Source organism: Micropterus dolomieu, linkage group LG04 (genome assembly GCF_021292245.1).
Source record: "Micropterus dolomieu isolate WLL.071019.BEF.003 ecotype Adirondacks linkage group LG04, ASM2129224v1, whole genome shotgun sequence".
In the NCBI taxonomy this organism is placed as follows: Eukaryota; Metazoa; Chordata; class Actinopteri; order Centrarchiformes; family Centrarchidae; genus Micropterus; species Micropterus dolomieu.
The window spans coordinates 4110370-4124584 of record NC_060153.1 but is presented as its reverse complement, the minus strand read 5'-3'; the positions used below and the strand labels follow the sequence as shown (position 1 = coordinate 4124584).

At 39.7% G+C, this 14215-nt stretch overlaps 1 protein-coding gene across 2 annotated transcripts in view; it reads left to right on the top strand.

Moving 5' to 3' along the window:
- Positions 1-14215, top strand: part of LOC123970215 (protein sidekick-1-like) — a 248953-nt gene that overhangs the window by 217500 nt on the left and 17238 nt on the right. For both annotated transcript variants that reach the window (XM_046048135.1, XM_046048134.1), the window contains 3 exons: positions 1367-1561; positions 10429-10630; positions 14099-14202. In XM_046048135.1, coding sequence (XP_045904091.1) covers positions 1367-1561; positions 10429-10630; positions 14099-14202 — 501 coding nt within the window. The remainder of the gene's footprint in view (positions 1-1366; positions 1562-10428; positions 10631-14098; positions 14203-14215) is intronic.

Sequence of the window (14215 nt, the reverse complement as noted above, 5' to 3'; positions counted from 1 at the left end):
ATTACGATTGTAATTTTGATTAACAGGCATAGTCTTTTTGTTCGGTATTCAGTCGTGGTTTAGAGGAGAAAAGCCTAACAAGCCTGTGGTGAACATTATAGTAAAACTAAGCTTGTGTCAGTGTGTAAAACCTAGACCTAGACCTAGGACCTAGAGTCACAATACATACTGCTGCAGTTTTACTCACAAGCTTGGAGCTCTAAAGTACTTCAGTACTACTACTACAGTCGTAGTACTGATAATATAAGTTAACTGTTAAGCTGGCTTAGTTTTAGCTTCATTAACACAGACAAGGCAGCATTGAGCAGCTAGAAGCAGAAAAAGTACTGTACATGTTACATCTTTTCAGTGGAGATGGACTTTCACTATCATGAGACACCACATGACATCACATGAGTCACTTTGCCTCATGTGATTTAGCCTCATGTATCCGGTAGCAGCGATGCCCTAATGATATTTAGTACAGAAGATAATGCTATGCTCTGACCCAATTGTTTAGATGCAAGCGGATTTGTTATCTAGCTGTTATCCAATAATCTTCCACACACTGCGCTCACATTAATATACAATCAGACCATCTGATGAGATTATCACCCGCACAACCAGATTAGGTGCCTCTGAGCAGATTACCATCCTGGCAGTCTTACTGTGAACCAATCACCTCTGCACACTTGTGTGTTTGTGTGAGTTTGCGGATGTGCCGCTTTGTGTATTTGCAATCTTCATATTGAGAGCCTTTGTGAGTGGCCAGTGGCCTGTGGAAAGCTTGGTTGGGGATCAGTGGTTTGAGTGTATGTGTGTATGGGTTGAAGGGTGTTAGTGTTATTACATGGCCTACTGCACATGAGACAGAGAAACAGGCACAAGTCGGGTACACTGAGGGTCACAGCCAGGCGGACAGAAGAGGGGCTGTATGTTTATATAATGTATGTAGGGGATTTTTAGTATATATGAGTATATGAGCTGTGAAGTGTGTGTTCAGTGACAGAATTATGACTTTCTCTCTAGCTTTGTGTGTGCTTTCGGTAAATGCAGAGTCTAAGGGCTTCATTCATACTCAGGTATTAATAGCAAAGCAGCTTCATGGATCACATCTCTTCAGAACAGATAGGGACAGTTTCAGGAACTGAAAGAAAAGTGTGTTTGTTTGAATACGTGGAAATGAGAGTGTGTGGTGCATGACATTGTATGGTTATGTTTTCAGGCTTTTTCCTATCTGATATTGGGCTGTGTCTTTGATTCCCGCGGGCTCTGTGATTTAAAGTAGGCCACAAAAAACAAAACAGAAATGCATTCACACACATTTTTCACACATATTTCAACTATCTTCCTCTCTTTGTCTGTCTTTCCTTCTGTCCCTCACTAGGCTACCAGATCTCCTACCGCTTAGACAGCAGGGACCCTCAGCGCTGGACCACAGTGGAGGTGGGCTCCAATGCTCGACAGTTCACCGTCACAGGACTTTCCCCTGAGCAGAACTACATGTTCCAGCTCACTGCTCGCACCGCCGTAGGCTGGGGCGAGGAACAGGAAGCCCTAGTTGTTACCACTGAACGTAGAGGTAAAGGACACACACGCATGCGTTTTACGTAGTATCTGGTTTGCTATCATATCTGTTTCTGTAGCCATGAAGATGTTAATCCCTCCTATTAAAAGCTAATTGGAGCCTGACCCCTGTGAACTCTCAAGCTGCCACAAAAACATGAGGTGCTGAATTTATTTGAGCAGTTCACATTTTATTGAGATCATATTTGATACGCTACACATGCGTTGGGCGGGCCCTTGCATGTGTAGCGCGTCAGGGTGTGAGGCGGCCGCGTTGAATATTCTGGAGCTCTGCCGGTGCGGCTGTGAATTTTTCACGCGCTTCGGACACTGCATAAAGGTGTTATACGTCACTTCCTGTGTCCCCTTTGTGGCGCTACATAGCACTTGGCGCTATGAGTATAAATTAATATTGGCATGTAGATGTGTTCGGGGCGGGACATTTATCAAGCACGTAAAGTTTTGTGCATGTATACTGAAGTTACAACAACTTCCTGTGTCATGGCGAAGCATGGCACTTGATCTTTGATGCCACGCCACAGATGAAAACTCACAGATAGCAAAACTTTTCATCGTCAATGCCTTTAGAATGCACAGTAGAAAATGTAAGTCGATACGATTAATTCCCTAGGAGGAGTTTGTTAAAGTACGGACCTTGTAAAAGGCCATAATTGGGCTGTAATTGCACATTCAAATGATGAAACATGATACATGTACCACAAAAGTGTTGTGCATGTTGGTGATTCAGTGCGCAGGGGCTGCATCTTTGAAGGGACACTTCCTGATTCCAGCAGGTGGCGCTATGAGGTTGAGTAAATTTTAACCTGTAGATGTGTTCAGGGCATGACCCTTATCAAATGTGTGAAATCTGGTAGAGATATGAGCATGTACAGTGAAGTTACAACAACTTCCTGTGTCATGGCGAAGAGTTGATCTTTGACGCCACGCCATGGACACACCGTTATCCGCAAACTCACAACATTCACAACATAGTATCATCAATGTCTTAAAGCTCTTCTGAGACCGTTTTGAAGCAGGTGAGGCAAATATGTTGAGAGTAGTACATAACAGCGTGAAACATCTCATTTCCTGTTACCAGCACATGGCGCTCTGACATCGGGTGTTTGTTGGCATATGGGTGTGTCCAGGGCGGGACTTTCATCCTACATGTAAAGTTTGGTGCAGATCTGAGCATGCACACTGAAGTTATAACAACTTCCTGTTTCACGGTGAATCATCGATTTTGGATGCCAGGCCACGGACACGCCCATTGACGAAAACTCACAGATAGCACAACTTTTCATCGTCAATGCCTTTAGAAGGCACAGCAGAAATTTGTCGATTGGACTAATTCCCTAAGACAAGTTCGTTAAAGTATGGAATGTGTAAATTGCCAAAAATGACCAATTAATCCAAAATGGCTTTATTGTATGTCTGGACATGATACACCTGCCACAGAAATTTTGTGCACATAGGTGAAACTTTGTCCGGGGGCTGCTCTGTAGGGGGCGCTAGCGAGCCATTTTGCCACGCCCATGTGGGAAACCCATAATATACGAAATTTTTCACCGCGTCTGAATTATGTGCACAATTATGTTAAATATTATGTTAAGTTTGGTGAGTTTTCGAGCATGTTTAGGCCCCCAAACTTGAGGTTACTTTGCAGAAAGAAAGAAAATCCCTTCAGTTTCAATAGGGACCTCGCACGGTTCGTGCTCGACCCTAATAATGTTAGTACAGTACAGAGTTTCTTATTTTTAAGAGCGCACACACAGCGAGGTGCAGACCAGTGAGAGCCCAACTCTTCTCCAGTGCTTTAATCACCAAACATTTGATCTCATTTAATTTTTACCTAATCTTTTAAAATAGTCATCTGAATAATTAGGTTGAAAGAATACAGAATTGATTTACTTGATAATAATTAATGACATTCACCCATTGATGGGTTAAGATGAAAAAGTGTATTTGTTAGGGAATAATGTGAAAAGTTGATTATATTGATGTTATACTCTGTCTTTGTGGTTATAGTTTTTTAATGCAGATTATCTGTCTATGGAGTTTATTGCTGAATAAGTAATATCTGGGGATGTTGTCTTAACTTCAACTTATATTGTTGCTTAGTAAATCATGACATTAAATGTTTGAGAATGTGTAGAGAAATACTTCAAGGTTGAAACCAAGTTTTCAGGGTCTTTAAGACCTTTAATATGCCAAGAAGACTTTGACATGCCCCAACAGCAAGAGGTGTAAATGACTAAAGGTCATAAATGGAACGGAGTCGTCATTAATGTTATTAGTTGCACTTGTGCTTTTTCTGCTATGCTGAGTCAAAATGTCAGCTGTAAAAGATGCCTATAGGGATAAACAGTATGTTGTTAATGGGTCAGTTGATGGGTTAGTTTGTGAAGAATGAAATAAACTTTACAGTGTGTACACATTAAGGCATGGATTTTTCCCTCTTCTCTCTCTTTAGATTTAAAGAGGTAGAAATAGTAGCAGTATGATTTAATTCGGAAACAGTAATGAATCACACACTAATTGAACCAGAATAACAAGTGTGTTCATTTTGTTTCTTTAAAAAAATTACTTCTCTACTTTGCTGGATAATTCAGCAAGAATAATGGGGTGTAAGCTTGGATGCTTTGACTAATGAGGAGTAAAATGTGCTTTTTTACATGCACAAAAGTATCTCATACCTCTTGTGGCATTTGCACCACAGCAGAGAATTAAATTGTAATGAAATTCACATTCAATTATAATAATGCATAAGGAAATGAAATATGTTAAATAAACCAGATTAGACATGAAATTCTGTAAATAAGCCAATTTTAAGGAGGGACTTGATTTATGTTATTAATTTTACCTGTGCTTTTCAAAGTGTTTGCCATGGGGAAGTTCTATTGCAGGAGACAGCTACAATAATTTTATGGTTATTTTGTCCTCTCTTTTCATGTCAACTTTTAAATGGTCAAACATTATATCTTATCACCCATTATGTTATTTCCTACAATAATGCCAATGCAGGAAGAGTCTAGAAAGGTTAGCTGAAGTTTTAGCATTTTAAGATTTTATGATCTCTGCAGCTCTACTTAGAGGTGTAATGAGTTGTGTTCGATGTGAAGTCCTTGCAGAGATAGAGAAAGAAGGCGTGGAGCTCGGATTGGTTATCATTGCTTCAACAACATGTAGTTTGTGGAGGGACACACATAATGCATTGTTAATGGGCTCCAAATATTAGCACAAAAAAAGTACGACCTTTCCAGTGTGTGGGACATTTTACATACAGAACAGGACGAAATGACATTTAGAAACTCCAGTGAATGGGAAGCTGCTTGGCAGTAAATGTAGATATTAAAATCACCAGGTATTAGCCCTCCTGCAGCGGGGAGAGTAAGGAGTTCCAAAAACTGCCTGGGTGGTCCATGCAACAGTAGTCCATCAAAGACAATCGCGGCATTCAGTCTGTTGATTCCTTCCACCAAACAGGCTAAACTTAATTGACTTGTTTAGTGAGACAACAAGGATTATTAGCTTTCTCATGCAACTGTCTCGCAACACTATCTACTTTCTCATAGCACAATGCTCTGTTGTGGGCTGGTGAAAAATGCACAGTTAATAGGTGAGAAAAAGAATCAGTCTGGCAATGTGTTGAAATGGCAGCAGTTGGGAAGTCTTTTTTTGCCAGGAGAGTGCTGAAACTAAGATCTGAATGCCATTAATCTTAGATTCTAAACTAAGCTAATTACTATTGATCAATAGTTCTATCAACACTCTGCAGTCATGGTAATTTTCTCTTTTAGGGCAGCAAAAGTGTTGCAAATTTCTCTTAAACAATTCATGTAATTTTAGCAGTCACTTGCTTCATCTTAGTGTATAAACTAGGAATTTTAAAACAGAAACACGCTCAAACACAGTATGACAGCCCTTGCCTATGGCAAGATTTAGGAGGCTAAGCAGTGACTGTAACTCTCCTAAGACAGTTTTGTCTCCAAATATCTGTAACAGAAGAGATATATCCTCCAACACACAGTTAGTGGCCAAAAAGATTTTACAGTGACTTGACTTTGAAAGAGGTAGAGTAGTGCAGTTATTTTCCCTTCAATTTAGAAACTGCTGCCATTTGAAGATTCATTATTCTTTACTGTCTCACCAATGGTTACAATTTGCACAGTTATGAAAAAGAAAGTATTTACTGATCATAATCAGAATGATCAGTAAAATCTGACTTTTATTCTGAAGATGTGGGAGGCTAATCTGCCGTAGATAGGCTGCAGGTGTGTGCATATTGACTAGACAACACAGGTTCTATTTTTGGTTACTCATGATAAAAGATTTTTGATTTCACGATGACAAGAGAAGGTAACATACTGGAACAAACTGACAAAAGATGTCAAGGTAGAAATGGCCCTGTATTACATTAACATTAGTAAGGCAAGAAACAGCAGTTGACGATAACGTAAGCAAACAGGAATCGCATGGATGGATGTTTCTTGAAACTTGGTGAATTGGTTTTAATACAAAATAAGAACACCAAAGAAGACACCTACAAATAAGAATGTGTTGTAGATAGTGGTATGTAGTCCATAACATAAACTTAACCATATTGTTTAACTGTGTTAGATAAAGCTACAAGCCATAATAGTCAATACTACAGTTCCATCATACATATACAGCATATCAATCCAAGTGTTACAGCTACACGCTGAGTCACTGCTGTTACATGACAGCATGTTCCCATGCTTTATACTGCGGTGTTTGTCAGCCTAGCATAGCCTGGGAAACCTGACTGCTTCCATTATAGAGTTAGGACTGAAGATGATTACATCATCATTACATATTATGTGTCCACCTGATGAATGTAAGTCCAATATTCACTCTCTTGTAGCTCTATTTTTAATCTCCATTAACACCTGAGGGTATATCTTCATCAGCTAGGTGCTAACTTTGAGTGCAGTTTGGTGCTTGGAAGGCAGTACAGTGGGTTTTTAGAGCTTTTTGCTGAAAACTACACTGATGAGAAAGCAAGAGTGAAGTAAAACAAGAAGGTTGTGGGCTGTAACACCAAGTCAGTGAGCTAAAAGATGTTAAAACACTCTGAATAGGCTGATGGAAAATGCAGAGCCATGTGATAATTCTCTATAGGTTACTATAAATGACACCTTTCACATTAATCTAGTGTTATTAAATTAAATTATTATATTATGAAATTAAAAAATATTGATTTATAGTAGCTAGACTGATATTTTTGTTTTCTTTCACCAGTATTCCTTTCCAAATGTCAATAATCTTTATTGACTTAAATGTTCATATGTCTTATCATGTACTCTTGTAACTTATGTTTTTAGAGAAGCAAGGAGCATTAAATGACATACATGTTGTTTTGAAAATGTGGCTGAAAATTCATAATAAAAAGTTAAGATTCATAATAAAAAAATAAGAAGTTTGACCAATCCTGAACTGAGAAGACCTATCCCACTAAAGTGAAATATCACTTTAAAAAGGAATTTCCAGTGGTTCTGTCGTCTCAGTAAGCTAACGCATGAATAACTATGGTTTGAACGTGTCTCACAGGCTTTGATATATGTCATCCTTGATCGCTCTCTCCAATTTTCTCTGTCAGCTGGCACTGTGTATGTCTAGTAAAGCATTGAAATGCTACAAAAGTTCCTATATTGAAATGTGACAGTGGAGTGATTTTTTTTTTATTTTTTTTTATGAAAACCTGGAATCATGATGTCAGATATTCTATTCAGAGCTGTCAGCTTGTGTAGGGCATTTTAATTGGATCAGATATCATAACATCGGCAGCATCATTATCAGGATTTCTTTAAAATAGAATTCAGGGGTTCTCTGTTCCACTTCAGTAACAAAATGGCCCATTTTCACTGGGAGATGGACAGAATAGCCTAATAGAGATTTCTTTCTGATGATGCTGAAGAGACCAACTTAATCTCTAGACAAAGAAAATTGGCTTTTTGAGTGTGCATGTGTGTGTATAGGCATGGGAGGTTGTGTGCATGTGCATGAATTATTTAGAGAAAACCGCACTTCCCACTAGAGGGAATAATCTGTGCTGATTTTTGTCTCCAAGTGGGTGATGACTGATAAAGTAATGGACAATATCATATTTAGCAGAATTCATCTCCCTACAACCATATTTTTTTCCCCTCTAGTACAAACAGTCTCTTTTTTTTCTCTACCCATCACTTCTAGCACACTCCTCTCCTCTCCCTTGCGTAGCAGTAAACAGCCGTGTAAGTGCTAAAAGGACAGCACTTCTGACAATTATGAGTTTATTATCAGAACATGATCTTAACTGTGGAATGGAACAAGAGGAGAACAGACAGGGAGACACAGATGGTATCAGGAAAACAAAAGAGGGAGAGGATAGTCAAATCTTGAAGGGACTGAAGAATAAGGGCATGAGGGAAGAAGGGAGGCAAACAGATTTTACTTAAATTACTTGTGATAAGGATGAATGAAGAAAGGCAAGACCTTGTGTTCGTGTGTGTGTGTGCCTGTGCTTGTGTGCACGTTTGAGAACATAAGTGCAGATTAATTAAACTTCAGAGAGAATCGATAATGCTTTTATTTCTAGACCAAATCAATAACCTGATGCCCCTGAAATTAAACAGTTATGCCCCCCAACCGTGTGCTTTTGTTTGTTTGTGTGCGTGCATGCATGTGTGTACACACACATCTACTAATCACACAGCTACTGCCAACACAGTTGTGCAAAGAAACTGACTCCCAGAGCCATCTTTCATCTTCTAATTGAAAAGCAAAGACACACACACACACACACACACACCAGCAATCTGTTGAAAAATTGTTTCTTTGATGCTGCAGTGGTAATATGTCTTGTTTCATTTAACATATGTATTGCAACAGTCAATGTTTATGTGATGTAGATGTAGGCTGCCTGTATTACAAGGTATTTACAGAATTTGGTCAATAGCTAGGGTTGGGTATCATTTGAAGTTTTAAGATACCAGTACCAAAACTAGTATCCTATTGGTACCGATACTAATTGAGTACTTCATTCGATACTTTTCATAAGGCCACCTGTTGAAGCCATAACCATAGTAGTTGATTGGTAGTCTATTGATGTTGTTATGGACAAGCAAGGTTAACTATTTTAATTATTTCTTGTTTCAAATAACTGTTAAATAAAAGTATTGGGCAATTGTATCAGATCGCTCCTCATCCTAATTAGGTCATCCTCACTGGTTGTATTAGCCTATAAGGGGAAAGACAACAGCTTGGGAGTTTTTTTTTATATTTGAATGAGAAAGGAGTGAAATAGTTTACTGACCAAATAAGTTGTGGGAAACGAATTTAAGGTATTTTTTTGATACGTTTGTTGAAAGTAAACAACGGAAAATTATTTTGTTAACCTTCGATAAATAACCTGAATTGAAAGATCTCCGAGAGTGTTTGTCTGTCACAAATATAGAACGAGTAAGGAGTCTGTTTATACAACTCACTTAACTACACTAAAGACTCACAAACGGAGGAAAAGAGAGGCTGCACATCCAGCTGATCAAACCAACTACACCTGAAGCATGAGTAAAATCAGCTGATCGCTGCTGCGCCACAAAAGCGTTTAATTGATGTAATGGAACGCAGCGATCGATCAACGACAAGTGATGTGAATAGCAAATAAAAATGCACAGAGAAGTGTTAAATGATACCAGAAGATGAAACCAACGGAAAGCAAGTTGTGGCAATAAACATGCAACAGTGACGAACATGCCTGAAACCGCAGCCGAAGGTAAGCGGCTGTTAAAATCACACATGGACTTGTGTAGGCCTTTTTTATACAGTCTATGGTGCAGGCACATAAGGAAGAAAAAAAGGCGTGCTCTTTTTTTCGTGTGCTGTTTGCATGTTTGTCTGCAAGCAAAACCATACAAATCATTGTCATTTTTTGCCGCGATCTGGTTACAAAAAGTATCGATCAAAGTACTGGTTTGACTGGAGATGTTTCAATTCTACTCGTTCTGGGCTATTTCGGTCACAAAACACATCCCTATCCATAGCAGTCTCCATTGGTCCAGATAATTCATTTCAACATGTATAGTTACAGACAGAAGGCAGATTAAAAGAACCCCCTGAATTAATGAGTGGCAAAACATATTCAATGCAGACGTTTCTGTCAGGGAAGTAACTGGGTTACAGTCGGCTCTCTGCATTAAACTGATTTCTTAAACATCATGTTAGCTAGATTTCCACTTAAAAACAGGTTTCTTGGTGAGGTATCTGAGGGGTCTTTAATCTGCTTTTTACATGACAAAGACGTCAGAGGAAGTACCCCTTTATAACTGTGACAGCAGACAAATGAAAGGAAAGATCATTACAGGTAGCAATGTGTAAATAAAATAATTCTAGTTAAAATAAGAGCATTGGAGCTGTTCTGGAGGCTCCTGTGAAGATGTTTTGACTTTTTTTAATTGTCTATCTTTTTCATCCAGCAACTTCTTGACTAAATGTGCAATGCTCTGTTCTTTACTTTGTCACCCAACTGTCTATCTAAAGCTAGAGATACCTTATATGAAGTCTATGATGAACAAAAGTACACACACATGTATGTATGTAGTGGTATGTGGTAACACAATCACACAATGTTAAACTACTAGAGGACATCATTTTATATTAATGAATGTTTATAATGCATCAGATTATCAATTATAATCAATATATATTTTTATCAAGTTGTAATTGCTCTTGAAATTTTAATGTGTTGCTCTCTTTTCCTTCTCCTTCTACCACTTCAATTCCCCTTCCCCTTCTTCCCCTCTCATCTCTCCTCTGCCTCTTTTGTCTCCTCCCACTCTTCTCTTTTTTTAACTTCCATCTTTCCCCATCCTTACATATCCACAGAGCGTCCCCAGCCACCCAGGAAGTTGTCTGTTCCTCAGGACGGGGTCGAATCTCGCCGTCTTCGCCTCCTCTGGGTTACAGGTGGTTCAGGGTCTTCCCCGCTGAGGTACTTCACTCTGCAGGTCAAAGAGCTGCCCAACGGAGACTGGAAGACACACACCGCAGACATCTTGCATAATGTGACCACCTGGACCGTTAACAGGTACTCATGTGCACATATGTACAGTCACACACACACACACACATACATATCTGCTTGTGGGGCAGCAGCGTAATAAATTTTGAATGCCAGTTGACTGTTTGCTGAACCCCTCCCCCAAACCGTGATTGTCTAATCATAGCTCAGTAACCATAACTATGTGCGACAGGCCTGTCCAGTATTGTATACGCTATATTAAAAGTTTGGAGGGTGGTGTCTTTTTTAGTGTTTCCAAAAATAAAAGCACAAGTGCAAAAAAGTAAGGAATGGAATAAACTGTTTGTTTGCTTTAACATAAACTGTAAACATATTGACCACAGTGATAACCCATTACTTCCGCGACCCTTCCATGGCAGTTACAGGTTACATTATAAAGCTTTATCCACAACAGCACATCCACTGTGTAGGATTCCTCCACTGAGTGGAGGATGCTATCAGAGTCAGAGCTATTTAGTCAAACATTAGCATCTCTGTCCTGCTCGTTACTGGATTTGGGAAAATTTACACTCTAGTAACTCCTGTACTAAAGCATAAATCTAATCTCTGTCTGCTGTTCGACAGGATTATATTAGAATGAAACAATCTGAGCTTACATTTTCCTTATCATATTCATAACACTAGGACTAACTGGCTCCACACTTTAGTACAATGCTGTTTCTTTATCTCCATGTCTTCTTCATGGATCATCAGCTGGATGCAGACTTTTTGCCTGGGAACTGTTTTAGCTTTAGTCTCAGTCTTTTTAGGGTGGTATCATGCAAGACCCTTTTACAAGATCCTTGTTGTAATAAGACTCCGTTTTTAAGTAACTTGTGGAACTAACATTAGTTTAATTAGCTAGCTAGCAGTTGCCATTTCAGCTGATAAATTTGAAGTGGTAAAGCTGCCAGAGTGATCATTGTAAGCTGCATATGTGCTGTGCAAGCAAAGAAAGCTTGACAGGCATTTCTAAGGGGAGGCTGGGGTTACCTAACAGTCAATTAGGCCATCTCAAACATCCTTGGAGAAAACAGGAATAAAAATTCCACATTACTGTTTTTTGCTTTCCTTACAGAGCCCTAACATCCAAATGTTGTTTAGCATGACATGCTGTCCTTGAATCAGTTAAAGCAGTCTGTAAAAAATCTAGTAATGTTTATGCTTCCATGGGGAGAAGATTGGACAGAGAGAGGGGGATGCTGTGAATTCTCAAAGTAAACAACAGAGAATTCGAACACAGGAGGAAAAGTTTCATTTATTTAGCACATGATGTACCGAAAAGATTTGTGGAGCAAAAAAAAACACAACATAAACCACAAAAAACCCACCAGGGAGAGCAGAGTAATCATAATCACTGCAGAAACGAGGAGGATCTCAGTCACCTAATCACACAGGCACAGCAGGAACTGCTCTCTTTTTCTCTTAATACCTTTTTTCTGACTCTGCCTTCACGCTTTCAAGTTTGTGTCTGCCGTTTGTCCATGGTGTCTCTCTACAACCATTTTTACCTTTTCATGTGTCATCGCTTCTTGTTGTCACCACCTCCTTACCCCCCCCCTCCATCCATCAACAGCCAGTGCTTTCAAAAACCATAAGGCATGTATTATTTTATTTATTCATCCCAATGCATCACATCCACTGATCCCCTGGAAGAGGGTATCATTCCTGTTCCAGCTTCCTCCATCCCTCCCTCATTATTCCACCATCCTCTTCTCCCTGTTGAGACTGTCATTATGGCAGCAGGTGATAGTGGTCAGACTCGATGGCTACTCCAACTTCCCTGACAGTCAGAGTAGCAGCACTATGATAAGGCTTTACTTGTGTGTAGTGTGTGTGTTCCCCACATGTATCTTCGTGGCTGTTTGTGAGCTCTCCGTCGCGAGCTATCACAGGGCTATTTGAGATGCTGAAGAGTGCTCTCACTGTGTGTCTGCATCAGCCTGTTTCAACCTGCCTCGGGGAGAGAGTCTATCTGCCATGATGGCGGTGCTGCTGTAGTTGTTTTGATGCCGTTTTTGAGCTCATTCTATCACTGAATGTTCTCATTACATCGCCGGATGGAGGAATTAGCTCACATCTCCACATGCTCGCACTCATACTTACTTGTTATCTATCCCTAATTGTTGTTTTCCACAGAGATGTCTTTGGAACCAAAACATTGAAGTCCCCAGGCTGATGCACACATGGACACACACACATTACACACATTTTGAAACATTGTCCTTAACATCCTCCCAGTGCTGTTGGTACCCCACCCTCTTTGAGCTTGGTGCCTTTGATGTTTTATTCCTACGATACCCATAACCCCATAGGGCCTTTTCCTGTCTCTTATTGGGCCCGGCTCATTATTATACAAGAAGACACTTGAGCAGTTCTCCTGTTGCCTTCTGAATTTCTAACTGGTCCTCTGTAGGCTCGAAGTCACTCTGTAAATAAAGTCTAAAGATGGACCTTTATGTAGATGTGTATGCAGTGGCAGAAGAGGGGTGGAATGACTAACAAATTATTAAATTGCTCCTGTTAACTCTTGTTAATAAGGTTAGGTTAAATCAATAAAATATTTGGACAAATTACTGTTTTTGCCGTATGTCCTTTTTAAATTTTAAACAAATTCCCACAATGTGCAGGCAAGGGTACATTTAAACTATTAGCATGCTATAAGGCATGGTAGTTCAGACTCATTGACCTAGTCCCTAACAATGGTTGCATGTACATGGGGCTGATTGTAAGTGGCTCTAGAGTGAAGTGTTTTTAAAATGATGATGTAAAATTGTTATTCTGTGCTTATTAATGCATTCACCTTGCACAGAGGAGAAATGCAGATAAGATATTGTGGTAGTATGGCAGTAAAAACAATAATTTGACAGTGGAGACAATTAGTAAAGGTGTAAGATGATCATTATTCAAGACCTTGTCTGCTCTTCAAGGGCCACTGAAAGAGTGGGAGAATGAGAGGGGGTGAAGGTGGTTTGGGAGGGTGGAATTTATGACCAGTTGCGGTGCTGTAGAGCTGTGTGTGTTTTGTTTGTGTCTTGCATAGAACATGTGCCTTTTTGTGTGTTTTTGTGGTGGAGAAATAGGAGATCCTGTAAACAATGCAGTCAAAACATTGAAGAGAATGCTTTACAAATGTCTTTTGTGTTTGTAAGGTCTTACAGATACTCACAATGCTCTTTGGTGAGAAACCAAAAATTAGTTTACAATGAAAATACCACTAGGTTCTTTAAAGCTATATTCCCTGTTGTGTTATTGACTGAATTACAAATGCAATGCATGTGGTACCTCGATAGCTCACCATTAAGGCTCCATTAAGGAGTCCTCACTGCAGCGGCGCTGGTTCGATTCCAACCCAAGGGCCCTTTGCTGCACAACATCCCCTCTCCCTCCCACCTTTCCTGTCTTTCTCTGCAGCTGTCACTATCCAATAAAGGCAAAAAAAATTTGCTTTGTGCCCAGCTGTACATGTGTCAATGTGTATGTTTGTGTTTATAGGCTGAAGCCCTTTACATCATACAAGTTTCGGATGCTGGCCACCAACGATGTAGGAGACAGTGTCCTCAGCAAAGAGACGGAGGCGGTTACAACTCTGCAGGATGGTGAGAGACTGGG